The 19533-nt window shown below is 47.1% G+C and overlaps 1 protein-coding gene across 2 annotated transcripts in view; it reads right to left on the bottom strand.

Moving 5' to 3' along the window:
- LOC142817699 (suppressor of lurcher protein 1-like) overlaps positions 1–19533 on the bottom strand; it is a 237114-nt gene that overhangs the window by 25276 nt on the left and 192305 nt on the right. For both annotated transcript variants that reach the window (XM_075895057.1, XM_075895056.1), the window contains 2 exons: positions 5004–5197; positions 3026–3064 (listed from right to left, as the gene is read on the bottom strand). In XM_075895057.1, the coding sequence (XP_075751172.1) occupies positions 3026–3064; positions 5004–5197 (233 nt within the window). The remainder of the gene's footprint in view (positions 1–3025; positions 3065–5003; positions 5198–19533) is intronic.

Here is a 19533-nt window from a genome sequence, read left to right as displayed (position 1 = left end):
AGAAATCTGTGTAGGCTTTCTGCTCTCCCATAGTAGAATATAAAGTACTCTAAATCGTTAAACACTTTCTCTAAACACAATTCTTAACACGCTTTACTTCAAAAAAAGAAAAAAAAAAACGCCAGCACAGTCACAGCGAAAGCTAGACGAGCGGCTTTTCAGAGATTTTTAAAAACACTATTTAGGTAACTACTGCAAGCCCACTTGCTTGATACCCACTAGGGCAATAATAATAAACTGAGTAGTAGGCCGGCATTCGCTAATCTATTTTTTGCCATTCTTCTGAAAATCGCGTTATCCACTTGCAAGGAATTTCGTGCCCATTGTTCATGCAATGGCTGACGACGATGAAGAATTTTGGCTAAAGTGGGCATGTGCCACAATTTATAGGGGAACAAGAACAAGCTTCTGTAATGTGTTGAAGCATTGGTCGACCCACACGTAACGCTATACGCATTGTGCGACGACTGGTTGTTCTTTCGGTGTTTTATAACTCTTTATAAGTCGTATTAACACGATTGCTTTCCCGACATTAAGTCTGCCTAAAGTAATTTCGCGAACAAGCCACAAGCACCAGCGTATATAGCTCAGTGGTAGAATACTGGGCTGACACGCAGCAGACTTTGGCTTCGAGCTCCACTGTGTCTTTGGTGCTAGGTTTGCCAACAAGGCACAAGCACCGGCTTATAGTTGAGTGGTTGAATACTGGGCTGACATCCAGCACACCCGGGTTTCGAGCCCCCCTGTGTCTTTGGTGCTAGGTTACGGACACAGGCGGCGGACAATTGCACGTGACCTGAGTTGTGACCTCAGCAGCTTTCTTTGTAAAAATTGGCCAAGCGTTCACTAATGAAGCCGCGCCAGGCTTGAAATATTGAAGCTGGACGATTCTCAAGACTAAAACTGGTTGCTTCCAGGTCACTCTAGGTCTCAGCTAGGTGACGCAGGTTGTTTCTAGGTTGCTTATAGGTCGTTGCTAGGCTTTGGATGTACTGTGCTATAGGTCTCAGCGCAGAGAGGTCCGAATTTAAGAACAGTCAGTCACAGACACTGGGCGTGCACGTCATTGGCATTGAGCTTCAATCGCTTCGGGTTCTTCCCGCAACCGCTATTGCCCTTTCCCGTTTTTTCTAGTTATTCTCGTACGTGCGGGGGGAGGGGGGTCTTCAGTTCACCGCAGTCACTTCGCAGCGATTCGTTGCGCTAACGTATTGTTGCCTTCCTATTTTTTTTTAGCGGAGGTGGGACTTACCCAACTTCTGTGGCACACAACCATTTAGGATGAAGATAATCATTTAGTACGGACTGAACAACGAACGATTGTTAAACAGCTTCGCTCTTTAAACTCGGAGGGCGCTTGAAGTTTGCGTTCGGGATAGAGCGTGATTGCGTAATCGGGCACCGCTCACATCGCTTTTCCAGTCTCTAGCGTAGCTTCGCTTCGGTGGACGCCATGCCGTGAGGAAAAGAACGCACATGCGCTCAACATTGGCCGCAACATCCCACGCTGCAAGTACAGTTGCGAAGGGCCCAGTCTGCCGTAATTATTTATTTTGTCAATTGGTGAACTACCCGCTGCGCGTCCGTATAGGGCAACGAGCGCACCCGCGAATCAATGCTCTCGGTTGATGCTGTTGCTCACAATTATGAATTATGTGTTGTGTCGGCGGGCGGCGTCCGAACGACGGCAAGGGGACCGATGACTAGACGCGGAACTTGGTGCGTGCAGGCAATCGGCCCACCGACACGAACGAGTCAGACGTACACCGCGTAAGCCCAACAACGACTCAGCTGACCAGCTGCCATTTATTAAAACCGCACCACGAAGCAACGCGTACGCACGTAATTGGCTACTGACAATCACGTGTGCCGGTCTGCAATGACATTATATATATAAATATAAAGCACACAACAACACGCAACACGACAAACAGTGCACATCCTTCTCAAGGATGGCGCCACATTATGCTTTAGCGCTATTCAAGTTGTGGGCCTTAAAACCGGCCATAAGCAGCGCTATTCATTTATTTTGATTCATGTTGCGATGCTACGCTTCTGTCACACATTAAAATACATGCGTCAAAGAGGCTGCTCACACTGCGTGGTATTCACACATCTTTGTTTTCTTTTTCAAAACAATTTTGTAGGCACTGGCGTACGTGATATTAGAACAGATGTTTGCCCCGAGGAAGTCCTAGCTTCGATTTCCACTTTGACAGAAGATTTTTTATTATTTTGCGTATACCTAGAATGTTAATTTGCGGACCACATCAATCTTTCGCTCATAACAGTCGCCACGATATCTGCCGAAAAATCTCCTTAACACTACCGCGTTAAGATTGAATGTTCGAGCTGAGCGAGCAGAATTTCACACTCGGGCAACGCCGCCGCCTATATGTGCTTTAGCTTTTTCAGAAGTGAAGCGGGCTCGCATACTGATGCAGCTTGCCTGCAATAAATGGGCTATTTTTTGTTATCGGTGCCATTCGATGTGAAAATTGCGGTATAAATGCACGATTACCCACTGGTTAATCCGTCTCGAAAAGGCATTAAGTTTTCCAGGTGCAACATAGCGTTTCCATCTGAAAACTCCGGCGTGCCTCTGAAGTTATACGGTAATCGATATCGCCAACAGCAGGACGTTTAACGAGCTTGTGAATTTCGGGTGTGACGTTAAAGGTAGCCGCAAATGTACGACGGCGGGGATCAAACCAGCGCAGTCGAGCGTAGCTGAAGGAGCAGCAATGCAGGCTCAATGTACACCATGGTGAATTAAAGGACGTGTTCTATGTGGGACGCGCACATCACTCGCTAATTGATTGATTGGTGGGGTTTAACGTCCCAAAACCACCATATGATTATGAGAGACGCCGTAGTGGAGAACCCCGGAAATTTCGACCACCTGGGGTTCTTTAACGTGCACATCACTCACTAAATGCTCAACCCCCGGTTTGATGTGAACGACAGTACGCAATAACAAAACAGGCGGAGCAGTAAAAAAAAAAAAAAAAAAACTGAAACTTACCACCCTGTGGGTCCTGACGACCGGAAGGAATGCCAAAATCTGTAAAAAAAAAGGAAAAAGAAAACCACGTTGAGTCGAAATGGAAAAAGAAAGGGCAAGTTTGTAAAACAGTAGCGAAAACAATTCTGAGCCCTTCAACTGTGGTGAAGGTGGCAGCCAGCGCAGCCGGAAGGTTCACGTCGCTTCCGTGCCCTTTCACGCATCTGTGAGTGCTGGCACTTCCTTGATTCGCGATATTCTTCCTCCGAGCGAACGACACTCGTCCGTTACATAACAAGTTCAAAGGGCAACTGCACGCTCATCACAGCACTAGCGACATCTTTTAGGGTATACGTCACGAGACAAAGGAGCGCGGTGGGAAGTGCCACTACCAAGTATCGCGATACACGTGAAAGAGTCCTCGGCGGTTGCAAGGGGCATAGAGTTTCGTAAAATTAACTAGAGGGGACAGTGGCGCTGCGATCGTTCAGCGACCATGGGAATGATGGGCAGCGCACACATTTGCCCAGTCCTCGTACTTGTGGACAGCGAATTGTACTTGCGGCTTCGTTTGTTGCTGTGTTTAGGTTTTGTTTTGAAAGAAAGATTCAACCCTTTTGAACTTCGCTACCCGATTAGGAAAGGTAAGTCTAAAAGAATGAGATGGTGAAGCACAACCGCTGAGCATTTGCAAATATTTGTTTTGTGAGAAAACAGCTTGAAGCCACACGAGGACACACGGAGCCAAAAGCAGGCCAGAAGTACGAGACAAATGTGTGTACTACTCATCAGTCCTACGCTCGCTGAAGCACCGTGCGTTGAAGCTCCCATAGACACTAGCGCCATAGTTCCCTCTAGTGTATATTAGGAACCTCTATGGCAAGGGGCACCTGTAACAAGTGCGCGAAGGGAACCGGTGATGAAGGTGCAATATGGAAGCGATGATATCACGACGACAACGCTTGGGCTGTATAAACGAAGTAGTTTCGCCACAATACTGCGACGCACGTTTCTCGTTTCGATTTTGCTGCATTCGGTTTACACCCACAAAGGCTGCCAGCAATGCTCGGCGCAGACCACACCCCAGTGTTCGAGAAGCTCCGCGATTGTAGCAGATCGTTTTGTTAAGAATGCGCGCAGGACGCGGACAGCCTATCTTACTCCAGAGTTTGTGCGACCACCAGTGATTAGGCGGGAAATTTCGAAAAGATGGCGCGTTCCAAGGATGATCGGTTTATCGACGGCCGACGCTCTGTTCGCCGATATCGGTGTACGCACAGCGTGCGTTGCCCGCTTGCAGTTCGATTTCGGGTTTTCCGCCCACAAGATCAGCCAAATAAAGAGTTACGTATTTCCGAGCTCTGCTGGAGCCCTCTGCACCGTCACGACTACGTAAGAATGCCATCGCTCTCACGACGACTGCAGAAGTGGGCCCTTGCGCTTCGTCTCACGTTCAGGTGTGTACGCGATTGAAGCGAGCGAACGAACACACGGGAGAGTAGAAAAGCACGCGCGTGCGCAGTACAAGCACCGAAACTTAGCCGTGAAGCCGTCAGAAGGCGCTGCGATGCAATTGGGCTCTAGTTCGGTGCTCTCGTTTGAAATAGCGTGTATGTGCACGCCAGTTTTTCATATGCCACTGGGAACCGCACGTTCCGGAGAAGCTGATGGTGGGGCCAATTTTTTTGCATTTCTTGAAGTCGCCACAGCTGCAGCGATCTCAATTGGCGCCAGTCATCAACAGTCAATTTAATTACCGGTCTTCACCGCGTTACAAACATGTTGGTCAGCGACATGTAGGCAGGTCTGCAAAAACGGAGTACGACTTCGCCGCATAGTTGCGGTTGCTAGCCAGAGCATGGCACACCTTTGCAATTTAAAGGTAGCTTATACTGCAACTCTAATTTGGCACAGACTACTATGGTATCTCTAATTTTGTTCTCGACTGTATTTCCGTACATGTGCAGGGTCAGTTATGTACACAAGAAACAACACTCACTGGTGACGAACTGGTAGATGGCCCGGAATCCCTTGACGCTGGGCGGCCTGCTGCCGAAGCTCTGGAAGATGACGGTCATGCGGTGCTCGTTGGACATGATCTGGTTGGGCAGCTGCGAGCCGCAGAAGTTGTCCAGCCGCTCGCGCTGTCCCTTGATGGTGATGAAGCCGATCACAGAGTCCACGTTCTCGCACCTGCGCCAGAGCAGGAGCACGCATTTGCAGATCGTGGCGCTCGGCGCGAACAGCCACAACGGAAAGCCTGACAGTAGCATTTCTAGCCCTAAAGATGGCCGCCCTGGCTAGTCTGTGTGCGAAGAAAATTCAGAGCCGTTAGACTCAATGTGAAGGTGCGCGGCTAGTGGAGCTGCGTGGTTCGGCCATGGCGGCATTGCTGCAGGTTTCACGCTATCACGCATACACTGTCGTGCTTTATGAAAGGGAACACGCAAACGCGTGGCCTGCGCTCTGCAGCGGCTGCCTACAGCACCATCAACCGACAAGTTAAGAAAGCACGTTCGCTTTCAGCGCCATCTATGGCAAAGCGAGATAACGAGTCATGGCCGGTAGACAAGCGCTGCTAGATTACGTTCCCTCCCCACTCGCGCGGCGAGCGATATCAAACGATTACTGCAGCCTGCGCCGCGGTAGCACACAACGTTTGATATGTTGGCAGCGAACTACGCACTGCAGGCCAGAGCAGAGAGGGAGTGCAATTTAGCAGCGCTTGCATGCTGGTCATAACTCGTTATTTTTTTTGGCAACAGATGACGCTGAAGGTGAACGTGTTTTCTTTTGCTGTCGGTTGATGTTGCTGTAGGCAGCCGCCGCAGAGCACAGTCCACGCGTTCGCGTGTTCCCTTTCATAAAGGACGATAGTGTACAAGAAGCGCCGCACCATGCTGCTGTGCTCTTGCGGAAGTCGACTTAGATTCGCAGCTCGATAGTGACGCTGAATGACTGCGTTATACGACAAACTTACCGGAGCAATCCTCAAGAAATATATTATGTAAGGGCATTTCATCACCATGGGTTTGTCTCTCACAACAGAGGTCAGGGGAATGAAATGGCGACCACCAACCGATAAGCGCAAGAATAACCCGCTTTCATAATGTTCACCTAAACGATATGGGCCCCACACTTTTTTTCATATTTGAAAACGCCTTATCAAGCATTTTGTTTTTGTCGTGTGCTGCCGACAAGGACATTCCTGTCTGGCTAACCTCCCTGTCCTTCCTCATTTATTCATCCTCCTCCTCCTCCTGTCTGGCTAAAGTGGATGTGTTGAAGGGTGTCCGTGGAACAGGTTCTAAATGAGCCGATTCAGGTAGAAAGAGAAAGAGATATTGCAAAACAATTGTCGTCATCCCCATGCATAGCAGATATATGTGACGCACATCAGCGCTTCTACTGGGCACGTGCCAACCACGATCAATACGAAGTAGTTGTGATGCAATCACATGTATCTCTGACCATTCGCTCACGAGTATATGTACAAGAATCGCAGATTTGCAACGAAGGATTTGTACAGCCAAGTTGCTGTAGCGATACAGAATTTAACAGATGAGGCACGATGTAATGATTCAGCTCTTTTTAGATAAAAATTTTGACCAGCAGAAATAATTAACACTCACCCCTTATGAAAAAATTTAATAGAATTTCTGAAGCACTCCACTGCGGCGTTCTTCATAATCATATAGTGGTTTCGAGATCTAGAATTCCCGCGATTATTACATTTAGTAGTAAGAAATTGAGTTTTTGTTGGCTATAAGAGATTAACGCAAATTTTTTTTCATTGTGATGTGTTTTAACATTAGGACACACACTGGAAAATCTGCGTACTTTGATCACCAGAAGTCCTGCTGCATGTTGTCATCTGAGTCTCCATTGCACACCTGATGCTAAGAGACTCTAATGACTCATTAGGTGTGTATTAGCTTCACATTAGACTCTCAAAATTCATTTTCATAAGGGACGGTACAACGATACAGGCAGTCGTCCATCGTAGAAATAACCATCGTTCGCTGGAACACGTCGGGCTCTATAAATGCGTTAATGTAGCACGTCCTAGCGTTATCGATGGTGGGTGGGTGGATGGTTGTCCGGCAAGACGCACATTAGTGCGCAGTGGCTGCAGACGTAATTTCTAGAGCGTGCTAACCTATTGATTGATTTATTTATTGATTGATTGATATGTGGTGTTTAGCGTCCCAAAACCACTAAATGATTATGAGAGACGCCGTAGTGGAGGGCTTTAAAAATTTGGACCACCTGGGGTTCTTTAACATGCGCCCAAATCTGAGCACACGGGCTTACAGCATTTCCGCCCCCATCGGAAATGCAGCCGGGATTCGATTCCTCGATCTGCGGGTCAGCAGCCCAGTACCTTAGCCACTAGACCACCAAGGCGGGGCTAACCTATTGGCGTCATGCAGACAAACCATGTGACATATTCGAAAACATTCACGGTAGTAATTAAAAATAACAATGATAACAATAGTTGGGGTTTTAATAATAATATCATCATGGAGTTTAACGTACCAAAACCACGATATGATTATGAGAGACGCCGTTGTGGAAGGCTCCGGAAATTTCGACCATCTATTGTTATTTAATGTGCCCTGCCATCGCACAGTACATAGGACCCTACAATTTCGGCTCCAGCGAAATGCGGCTGCCGCAGCCGGGATCGACTTCACGATCTGCGGGTCAGGAACCGAGTGCCGTAGTCCTAAATCTACCGTGACCAACGATGTTGAGGTTTTACGTCCCCAAACAACAATATGATTATGAGGAATGTTGTAGTGAAGGGCTCTGGAAATTTAGACGATCCCATGTTCTTCGACGTACGCCTAAATCAAAGTACACGGGACTGTATATAGCATTTGGCCTTTCGGCCGCTCCGGTAAGGCGGTCATTAAAACGCACGCGCGAGAACATTTACGCGAGAGACTCAACAGCGTATAGGGTAACCGCTAAAAGTTTACATCGGCGAGGTACACCTAAAGAAAGAACTCATGAGAGTTAAAGCAACAGCGTAACGCTCTTTGCGAAGCCTCTATATCCTAAAGCCCACTGGGATACAACATAAAAGAAAGCTAGAGAAAAGGGAGATTCGCGGAGGTCACGAACTTCCACAGCCGCAATGCGTCTGTGCTGCCCAACGATGCGCGGGGCCGGCAGTGCAATTCTCTTTTTTTTTTATCCCTTTTTTTTGAAACCGCGGCCTGCCATCGAGCTTTGAAAACCCCCCGATGTGAAGAGTGCCCCTGGGATGGGGTGTCGCCACTTGGGTATCGCCGAGACCACAGCGCACGCTTGCGTGACGTCTTCCTCCTCGGGATTCGTTTCCCGACCCCGAGGCCATAATCCGCTTAGCCTCACACACACACACACCCGTGCTCACTGTACACCGTCAGACTGCACAAAGCAAGGCCCTCCCAACCTTTCCGCCCGATGCACTCCATCCCGAATTCCCGAGCTCAGGTCTCTGTATAACCCTCCGTGAATCCTCGGCCCCTCTCACTGCTCATTAGAGTGCTCTCTATCTTCTCTGGCCACACGATGCATCATTTTGCGACGGCTGTGACGCCGTGAGTGTGCAGTTCTATGGGCAGCGGTGCGTGGCGATTACGAAAGTCGGTAATCGCGCTTATTCTGCTGCGAGCGCGGCGGGCGTCGAATTAACGCGGACCCGAGCTCAGTCTCGTGCTGATTTGCTTTTAGTCGAGTCTCACACGGCTTTGGCATGCCCGCAGAAACCGACATAACGGAACAGCTACGAGTGATTACTTTTGACAGGCAGCGCTTTTCAAGCCTCGTATGACGGCGAGGAACGGAATAAAGAGAGTCAATGGCCGGTGATCAGACAATCTCGGCATGGAAGGAGAAGGTACCACGAACCCACCAGATAGCACTCCTGCTGTTTGATCTTCAAGAACTACCTACGACAAGCGCCTGAACGAGGACAAAAGCACAAAAACGCAGAAGCGCATCTTGAGTAGCATGGTTGAAGTTGGTAGGCGAATACCTGATGTACTTAATGCTGCGTGTAATTTGTGCTACGTGTCTAATTTGATGTAAATATACGAGTATTTGCACCGAACAGCGACCTCACTCAGCCATTTTAAAATGACCGTCGCTCACGCCAACCTCTTGACTATCCATGGTGCGTGCATCGTTCAGAATACTTTTTTTCTTTACAGCGAAGGCTGCCATGAGATGACAACAACAACCATTTTTGGCGCCGTAGTTGTCCACCGACGCCATTGCCAGTGTGCGAAACTAGTAGTACACGAAATAAGAAAAAAAAAACACCCAGAATACAACGTGATTCGAACCCATGCACTCTTGCACGGTAGCCGAACATTCTACCCGGAGCCTCACCACTTTTCTTTCTTCTTCATTGATGGAGCCACTCAAGTGCTTGAAAAGCCCTTGCAAATAGACCCTATGCAGGCTTCATGACAGAAAAGAAATCACATTAAAATGCACAAACTTGCGTTTTGAAAAACAGAAATGACAATGACACTTGCGTAACGAGCGGATCGTTGAATGCTTCCGACTCACTACGAAGGACTCAGCCATAATTCTTCATCGTCATCAGCCACCGCTTCAACAATGTTCACACAGTGTCCTGCACGTTTTTAGCGGGTACCTCGCTTCTCCGCAGAATAACGAATAATGGCATGGTGGACGGCTTCCCTACAACACAAAAATCACGATGATGTGCGGAGTAGCGGGTGCCTCCCAAGTGTAGTTAAATTTGGAACACCGTTAACATGTGTAACAAAGTGTGTTAGGGAAGTAAAACAGTGCCTGGGCGCCACACAATGAAAATTACGAAACTAGTAGGCCGTTTAAAAGTTGCAACCTTTTACAAAGGACTCAACCATAACTCTTCATCGTTATCAGGCGCCGCATCAACAAATTGCACATAGTGACGATGTGTAAGCGGGTACCTCGCTTCTCTCCAGAATACCGAATAATGGTGCTCTGGGTGCTTTCCTGCACACGCACACGCACACGCACACGCACTCGCACGCACGCAAACACACACACACACACACACACACACACACACACACACACACACACACACACGCACACGCACACGCACACGCACACGCACACACACACACACGCACACGCACATGATTTTTGTCGTAGTAGGTGCCATGCATGTGTACCTACAGTGGTGGCCCAGAAAGTTTACAAAAGGCCCCCGAAAAGCCGCTCTTCATGCTCTCGCTGAGACTGGGCTGCGCTTTGCGGAGAAGACTGACATTTTTTTTCAGCCCACATCGCATGCTGCGTTATTAAACTTGGTAGCGACTACGCATTATTACAAAGAAAAAATAAACGAGGACACAGCGGCCTGGGCGCACAGAACTGATATAAGGAACAGAAGGCGCACATAAATGCAAAAAAAAAAACTTCAATCTTCGGCGAGTCATTTTCCGCGCTCGTTAAGGGTGTTCTTTTCCTGACAAGGGACATGACGGTGCGTCAGAAACAGGAATGTATAGCGCTCACCACAAAAACTGCTACAAAAAAAAAAGTTAAGAAGTTGTTTCTTTTTCTGCTGTATTTTTTGCAGCTATCACAAGATTAAGGCGCCGGTTTGATTTTCTTTGCTTTCTTCGAGATGCAGGCAGTAATTTTACGACGAAGAAAGATTCATTAGGCAGCAGGGATGAGGAGGGATGACGATGGGCATATGACAGTGCTTCACCAGTTAAAGGGAATGAGAAGCGTACCAGCATCCCGCGAAAACTAAAGAAACAAAAGCAGGACACGAGCGAAGAATAGGACACTTGAAGCAGCTTAGCGGTGTCGTAAAGTATAATGTAACGAGCTCAAGCATGATCGCTGTGTTTTTTTACATTTTTTGTTCTATGCTTGTTTGTTACATCTATACTGACAAAGAAGTTTCACATTCCATACATGGATGGGACATCGTGTTTGTGTAGTTGTTTTTGATCACCCCGACCGAGGTAGCTGTTGGATGCGCTTACGCGATTCATTATCGTGCTGTTCGGGCCGATCCACTTTCGCTTAAGTCTTTTTATTGGATCAATGTCCGCGATCACGAAAGCAGGAAAAAAAAACGACGCTGGTAACAATAATCCCATAAAACTTTGGCTGGAAAGCTCGCTGGATTCATTCAACTCGGGTTTTCAAGAGGCAACATTGCAAGAAAACTCCCTCCTCTCTCTCCGTGAAGGAAAAATTGAACGAATTTCAAAAAGAATTTAATGAGAAAAAAATATCAAAGGTCGAATAACTGGCGTCTGGCTATAGACAAAGAAAGCTTAGCAGTAAAAGAAAAAGCATTATGCAGAAACAGATAGTAAGGTTTGACGTGGCCACGAAAGAAGAAGTTGTCCTTCACGCGTATTACCTTAATGAAAAGCAACACATAATGAAGCCAATGAACGTATAGAGAACGCTGAATGTACCCTTTGAATTGTATTGAAATAATTAGAATATGAATGTGAATAAAGTAAAGCGGACGACCCGCCACAGTTTTTTGGTGGCTGGGGTGCTTGCATGCTGACCCGCAGGTCGCGGGATCGAATCCCGGCTGCGGCAGCCACATTTCCGATTGAGGCACAAATGCCTGATGCTCGTGTACTTGGGTTTAGGTGCTAAAGAACTACAGAGGTCAAAGTTTTCCGAGCCCTCTGCTACAGCGTTTCTCATAATCATATGGTGGTTTTGCGAGGTCGATTCCCAGCCGTTATATGAAGTAAAGCGAACGAAAAGAGCACGGATTGAACCTACGACCTTGGTATTACGCGCCCGATGCCCTATCAATAATTATGCGGCGGCGGTCGTCCTCTCGAACTATTTATCGTGTAATTATGCGCATGCGAACCTGGGGAGTGTTAGTCAACGTCTCCGAAAGCAGTGACAGTGAGTGTGGACCATGGTTGTTTACTGTTGCACGTAGTGCGCGATCTTTTAATGAGCAGACAGCTGTCCAATAAGCTCTCACATGCTACGCGAAGGCACCAAGTCTTCCGATGTGAGACGCTCGCTATGAATAAAAAAAAAAGAAAGAAAAGTGAAACTTCAGAGCTTGTTTTTTGTTGGTTGTATATTGTTGTAGGTTGTTGGTTGTAATTCGTTGTATACTTTGCAAACGGTGCCATCTTTCAGGGGGAGGGGGAATCTTGTGACGTAGGAAAACAGTGACTGATGGTAGAGGCTGATGAAGAAGAAGTGAGAATAGAATACACATGAGGTACGAGCCAAGCCGCGTCTCCCAGTCATCATAGCGTCACACGCACATATATAAAAGAGCTCTGAAAACTTCCTGCTGTTGCTACAAGCGCAAGTAGCACAAAGCTACCAGGACATCGAAACAGCAGAGGAATCTTACGAAACATTTCGGATTGACCAGATGTGGACATGTAACAGCTTCTCGTTGAATTTTAAAACTCAGAGCCGACACGACCAGAGAAAGTTATGTTTGTGAAAACCAAATGGAATGTGCAGTGACGGAGAGACGGCAACTGTATGTGGAAACACTACGCTTGCCCTGGCGGGTAAGCTCATAAAGTGTGCCTGACTGCAGATTACCCAACTCTTTATGTCGTACTAAAACATCACAAACCTGCGCCATCCGATTCAGTTTGCATACTTGAACGACACTTCGCTACTTTGAGTGGGTTAAGCGGGTGGGGAGGAGGGGAGGGGGAAAGCATCGCTGGGAACATTGAGGTTGCCGTTACGCAAAACATTGTTACGTAAATGTGCCTGTTATCTGCATAAACGCGCGGTGTTCTCGAGCGCCGTTTTCGGAGGCTCTTTTCGCGGGTTCTGACGCAAGTGCTACGCACAGTACCTTTTGAAGAAATCTAGGCACTCTGGGGGCTGTAGAGATAATTTAAAAATCGCCGTCATTGTCATAAAAAGTGTGGAACCCGTTACATGTTGAACTTATGCAAGGTTGTTACGTTATGCTAATATGCGGATAAATTATGGCCAAAGTAAAACCGAGAGTGTAAAGAGAGAGCGAGTGAGAAACACGGACAGCACTTTTATTTCGGTGGCAGCTTGCACGGGTTCAATCTCTGTTTTCTTTTTTTTTATTGTGTCAGACGTGGACATTACTCAATTAATGAATGTAGCATAACATTTTGGTTGCTTGGTTGTTACAATGTAAACTTCACAAACACACACACACACACACACACACAAGCACGCACGCGAAGTATATGGTATACCACATGAAGTAGACAACAATGTACGCACTGCGGGAAGCACATGATAAATCACTGACTTGCCTACACATCTACCTATATAGTGCATCCCGGAGGCGTCAAAGTACGTCGTCTTGTTGCCACTTGTAAATGTGCTTGCTCTACAATAAAAAAGGCATCCTATATAACGTTAGTGCACATGTCCTGTTCCATTCTTACAACGGGAAACTACACTAACAAAATTGCTCGATGGTCCCAGACGCCCGCAAAGAGGCATTTTTCGCCAACGTGCTCGCCTCGCAGATTTTCTCCGCAGACACCGACGAGTATACTTGCGGACAGCCTTGAAGCCCACCACGTGCATAAAATTGAGACGGTGGCGACTCGAGGCGCACCCACGACTCCAAGCGACAGGTCCATTGTCGAGCGGCCGTCGGAGATAACTATCGAGTGAGGACACAATGGAGGCTTATTATTCGCACTCTTTGCGTGACGAGTCATCCTTCGTGAGACTCGCCGAGCAGCTCGCGATGACGGGCGAGGCGACGATTCATTCGTTCGCTGAAGCGCTGACGACGGCAGAGCCACTCTTTAGCGAGCGGCTAGAGCCTCGTGAGGTTGATTGATTGATATGTGGGGTTTAACGTCCCAAAACCACTACATGATTATGAGAGACGCCGTAGTGGAGGGCTCCGGAAATTTAGACCACCTGGGGTTCTTTAACGTGCACCCAAATCTGAGCACACGGGCCTACAACATTTCCGCCTCCATCGGAAATGCAGCCACCGCAGCCGGGATTCGAACCCGCGCCCTGCGGGTCAGCAGCCGAGTACCTTAGCCACTAGACCACCGCGGCGGGGCGGCCTCGTGAGGTAAAAGGCTGAATAAGAATGAATACGCGGCACATAACAGACCTTTGGATACTGAGCAGTATATCACGCTTTATTAATACTGTGCAGGGTATTTCTCCAAGTGACGCAAAGCACCCGAGACAGTTCACCGGTTATCCTATAACCACGTATCACATTAGGTTACACGCTGGGTTTTTTCGTACCCTGTTATATATACGCGCAAGTTTTCGTGATAAAGGATAAAAAAAACAAAGAAGGGGTGAAGAAATAATGTCAATGCGTAGAAAAGCGCGAAACGAAGAACTGAGGAGCTGCAGGCTTGACGTATGCGTAAATGTTCCTAACAGCAGAACGTCATACTTGCGAATAATATCAAATAAAGTAGCAGTTGATGGCAAGGGTAGTCTATGCAGTAAAGTGCTTTTAGTAATTGAGATGTCTAGTTTCCGGGGAAAAAAGTTGTCTAGCGATACAAGATTTGAACCCTTGAACTAGACAAGGTCTGCTTTATGTACATCAGTGGCATGTGTCTGTTAGCCAGTCGTCTATAGTTAAACGTAAAAAGGACGTTCGAAATCAGGGGCAGGACTTGCTGTTGCACCTTGCACGTGTTGCATGAACGACGTGCCTTTGTATGTGCATGTATTTAAGCCGTGCAATAAATGCCGTGTAAGTTATGTGTCTGTCCGTGCAAGCCAACTTAAGCGCGTGTGAGTTAAACCCATGCAAAGTTCAGGCTATGCAGTTAAGCTCGTGCAAAGCATGTGCAAGGTAAGTGTGGAGCACCCCTATCACATTACTTTTTTTTGTCATCCGTTCTTTTCTGAGTTGTTTCAAATGCCTAACCAATTCTGTGACAACTTAAAGCGATAACTGTCCGGTGAATTTTTTGTCACACTTATGGCAAAAAAATAAGCGTATAAAACAAGATAAAATTCCTTGCCAAAACAACGTTACAGCACCCCTCCTTCCCGCCGCCACCTTTTGTGGGCGAATCTCATGAATCTCATAACCAAAGGGCTACACAACACAACCAGACTTCTAAAATTTGAACATATCTGAACCCCACGGGGTGCGAAGGGGAGTAGAAAGCTAGTTTATTGATGATAGCAATCTGCCTTGCCAATTTCGAGCATGAAAGGACATGTTGATAATCCACTGAGGAATGCATGCACTTATGTGATAGATCAGATCCTCTCTATGAGGGTAACGTCATTCCGTGATCATATCTTGTATGTAATAAAAAAAGCCTTATGCTAAAAAATTTTTTAAGAGGACAATTCAGCCAATCAGTATGTAGGACATATTGTTAGCGAAGCCGGCTGACCAATCTGAAAACAAGTTTACGAGATAGCAGTTTTGTGAATTCACCCTCTGGTGCCTAACGCTGCATATCTTTAGCTAAAGCATTGTCTCGGAGATGGTGGGCGCGCGGCGTTTCGCGCGCCCGTCATCTCGGAGGCCATGACTAAAAGCAGGCATAAGCGCAAGAGACGGGGAAGGATAGAGGTAACGTGCTTTCTTCCTCAGGCGAGCAGCGTGACACATGGCCGCGACGGAGAGTGTCGCGTACGAGAATTACGGACGCGTCAAAAAAAAAAAAAAAAGAAGAAGAAGAAGAAGGAGAGCAGAGAGAAATAGGTGGGTGGAAAAGACTTGGAGGGATTCGTCGGATCGAGCCTCGTACGAGAGCAGCAAATCCTGGACTTATACGGCAGGACTTTGGCGCTCGCGATAAATCTCCGTCAAGAGTGGCACTCCTTGCGCTACTTGGAAGGAGCGCCTGGCGCGCCATCTATCGTGAGTCGGAGCATTCGAGCGTACACAAGCAGCAGCCGGAGAAGAAAGAAAAGGCTGGACGAATGAGCAATGACTCCGCAGCAACGCCAGTGCGGCGAGTAGTAAACAGCATCAACATGCACTGCGCACAGTTCCCGAGAAAAACCGGCGGATCTATTGGACGCCGCATAAAGAGAGAGGAAGAGGTATATAGCATCGGACGAATTTGCCCAAGGAGTGGGGCCACGAGCCTTCGAGAGGAAGAAAGGCTTTTTTTTTTTATTTAGTTGCGCGCACAGAACTTGGTGCTTACTTATTCAGGTGTAGCAATGCGTAATATATTGACCTCCGGTTGTACGTGCATAAGTGTGATTCATCGAAGAAAAAGTTAGACGCGCAAATAACGACCTCAGAAGATAGTAAACCGCCAGCACGAACGACAGCGTTGGCATGTTATGTTTCTCTTCTCTTGCGTATTTGTCTGCATACGCCAATTTTTTCCAGAATAAAGACATATCAACCAGTGGAAGCAAGTACAACGTTGTCTATCGTACACAAAGTGCACAATGGCCCGGGAGGTGAAAACTCCTGAGGAGAGACGCGGATTACTGCTGAAGTGTCGCATTCTGATTCAGACACTTGAGGGGCTCAATTTTCTTTTCTCTATTTAACAATCCCCCTCCCCTTTCCTGAAATTCAGATTGATTTGGCTTCCGCGGCGTTTCGCAACGCATCATGGTGCACAAATGCGTTATTATTGTGCGGGAGTTTCCTGCAGTTTTATGCACCAATTCCTGCAGTTTTATGCACCAATATGACGATAATATTACGAGGAACGCCGCAGTGTGGGACTACGGATTAATATACCTGGGATTCCCCAGTACCTGGGATTCCCCAGCGTGCACTTGTACCCATAGGCACACGGGTGTTCATTTCATTTTAACGCATCGAAATGGCGATACACCTGCAATCGTGTGAAGACGCCACAGCTGTATACGTCGCTAGTGGCACGAAAGAATGACGTGCTACCTCGCCACATAAATCTGTAGGAACATATACCAACGCACCGGCATAGATCTGGGTAACCTGTTAGCCTATAGCAGGGTTGCCGTTGGGCAAATTTGAGGGAAAGTCATACTTCAAGCTAAAAGTACCAAAAATAGCCATACTATTTAATTTTCGCGCCACAACTGTAGCCAAACAGAGGTAAACCTATATTTTGAATACACCTTTTATGAATAAACAGTAACTTCATCTTGAATAGGCGAACACGTAGAAGAAATAGTGAAATACTTTCCCCGCTCACTTGATCTTCAAGGCACAGGTTAGTTGAAAATCATAAAGTTATCGCAACTCCAGTGCTCCTGCATGGAGTTTTTCTAGGATAGGCACACTTCCTGTCACAGTGATTTGAATCCCGTAACTCAATAGTGACAATAAACGTTCATGTTTTTCCTCAGAGCCACAGCAGAACTTGATTTAGTAGAATTATCTCTATACTTTAGTCCAGCTACAAGAATTGAACCCTGGTTGAAGATTAAGACTCACCGTGGTGGGTCTACAATGCTCGACGGCCGAATGCAATGTTCTGGAGTCGGATCCCAGCTGCAGGGGCTGGATTTTCGATGGAGGCGAAAACGAAAGATGCCCGTGCCCTTAGATTTAGGTGCACGTCAAAGAACTACGTTTGGGCGCCACTTCCGGAGCACTCCACGGCAGCGTCCCCCATAATCATATCGTGGTATCGCAACATGTATCGCAATAATCTCTGTAGATTAGGAGCCCAGCTTCGTTTTGTTACGGATATCTCGTTTTTGTGGAGTTTGCGCGAGAACACGCGCTGCGCTTCAGCCTAACAAAAAAAAAAAGAAAAGTAGCGCTCAGCGTCAGCATAGACGGTAGCGTCAGCATCGGGATCGCCAAGCATTTGCTTACGTGGGCGCAACTTCGTCACTCCGTCTCTGCATCGTGCCACAAGTTGGGTGCCGCACTGCGCATGCCAACAGGCTGGCGGATTAAAAACCTGCACGCGCGTTTGCAACCACGACAGGAAAGCTTTGAAACAATGGTTATTCTTAAGGTTTGTGTGATATTTTATCTGCGAGTTATAACGTCTAGTAAATGCGCCAAAATATAGTTCGAAAATAGTCATGTAGGAAACTTGAAATTTCCATGGTAAGACGGGATTGCAAAGTAGTCTATTGGGAGCAACGTACCAACCAACGCCGATCTTGGCCAGTGGTACACCCTTCACGATGCACATAACTTCACGTGCGTCTGGTATACGGTGCCACCTTCCGTGACCGTGTTGCAAGCATCGACGTCGCCACAGTCAGAGTCGATTTGCTTATAGTACAGGTCGCATCTCCAAACTTCAATATCGCGTGATAACATAGTGGCGTCCAGTTTACAAATGTGCATTGCCGCGGGCACATGCGGTCCGCCTTCGCCGGTGGCGATGGGTAGCGAGGTTCTTTTGCTTATATATTTGACACATGGCGAGATCGAAGCAGCCATAGGAGGAGGTAGCTTAGTGACAGCGAACGTATAAAAATGATCGTACGCATAGGAAACGCGGTTTCGAAAACCTGCCCGTTAGTGCAGTCATATTTCCACCCGTAAATCAGTTCTCCAATGAATAAATCTTGCGGCATTCAGAGCCACACAACCGGAAACGATTTCCAGCTTACATCAAAATTTTTTTTGTGCCATCTGCGCTACATATATTCTACTCGAATAAGTTGCCTAAAGTCGATACATTTTGACAGACCGAGAGGCATGTTAGAAGCAGGTCTCACTTTCAAACGATGGGTACGTAAGTAACCGACAAAAAGAATAAAAAGATGATACATCCGCTAGCTTCACGCCAAAATTCCAACGCTTATCTAAAGCAGTTGCTCGCAATTCCGGGAAGTTCAACTCCCCTTTTATCTCTGTTTTCGTTCCGCGACAGCCGGCCGACGCGTTTGATGGAAATGCGAATCGCCGCGGCATTTCGTAAGTTCGGCGTCTTTCTTGGTCAGTCTTCTCCGTGCGCATGTACTTTACGACGTTCATGCTCAACAGACTGACCGAAATGGTCAGCGGATGACTCCCGTATATGAAACTGTGTCTATATATATGTAAAGGAGGCATAAAAGGCCGGCTTTGGCGCTTGTTTAAATCAAACACCAAAGTATATACATATGAAGCACAGACAGATGCGTAGATGAGGCAATAATGGTAAAAACGTCTATCATATTTAACATAGTAAGAGACAAAAGATTGTATTTCGCAGCACCACTTATACTGTGCAGTACTGCAGTGCACGTGGCTGCTCGTAAGGCATAGTAAATGCAGAGGTCCTCCTCTAAGTCCTATTCATTTTCAAGCGAAGCATACCAGTCACGGATTTCGTTGGCAACGTTGTCGTATAAATAAATAAATAAATAAATAAATAAATAAATAAATAAATAAATACAATGGCACCAGCCAGGTACAGAAATGCGGCTCTCAAAGCTGCGCTGGTGACGTGCGCACTTATGTGCACAGTTTCCCCCTAAATTTTGCTCTCTCGAGTGTGGGCTGATCGGCGGTCAGTCATCTCTGATATGGCAATTCGATCTGTTTTTCGAGGTCACTAGCAGATTGGTTGTTGCCTCATTTCAAACATTCAATTGTTGTTTGGATGTGAACGCACGACCTCACGTTC

This window comes from Rhipicephalus microplus, chromosome 5, assembly GCF_043290135.1.
Source record: "Rhipicephalus microplus isolate Deutch F79 chromosome 5, USDA_Rmic, whole genome shotgun sequence".
Taxonomy (NCBI): Eukaryota; Metazoa; Arthropoda; class Arachnida; order Ixodida; family Ixodidae; genus Rhipicephalus; species Rhipicephalus microplus.
Note: the sequence above shows the minus strand (reverse complement) of the source record. Positions and strands in the feature narration are given on the sequence as shown.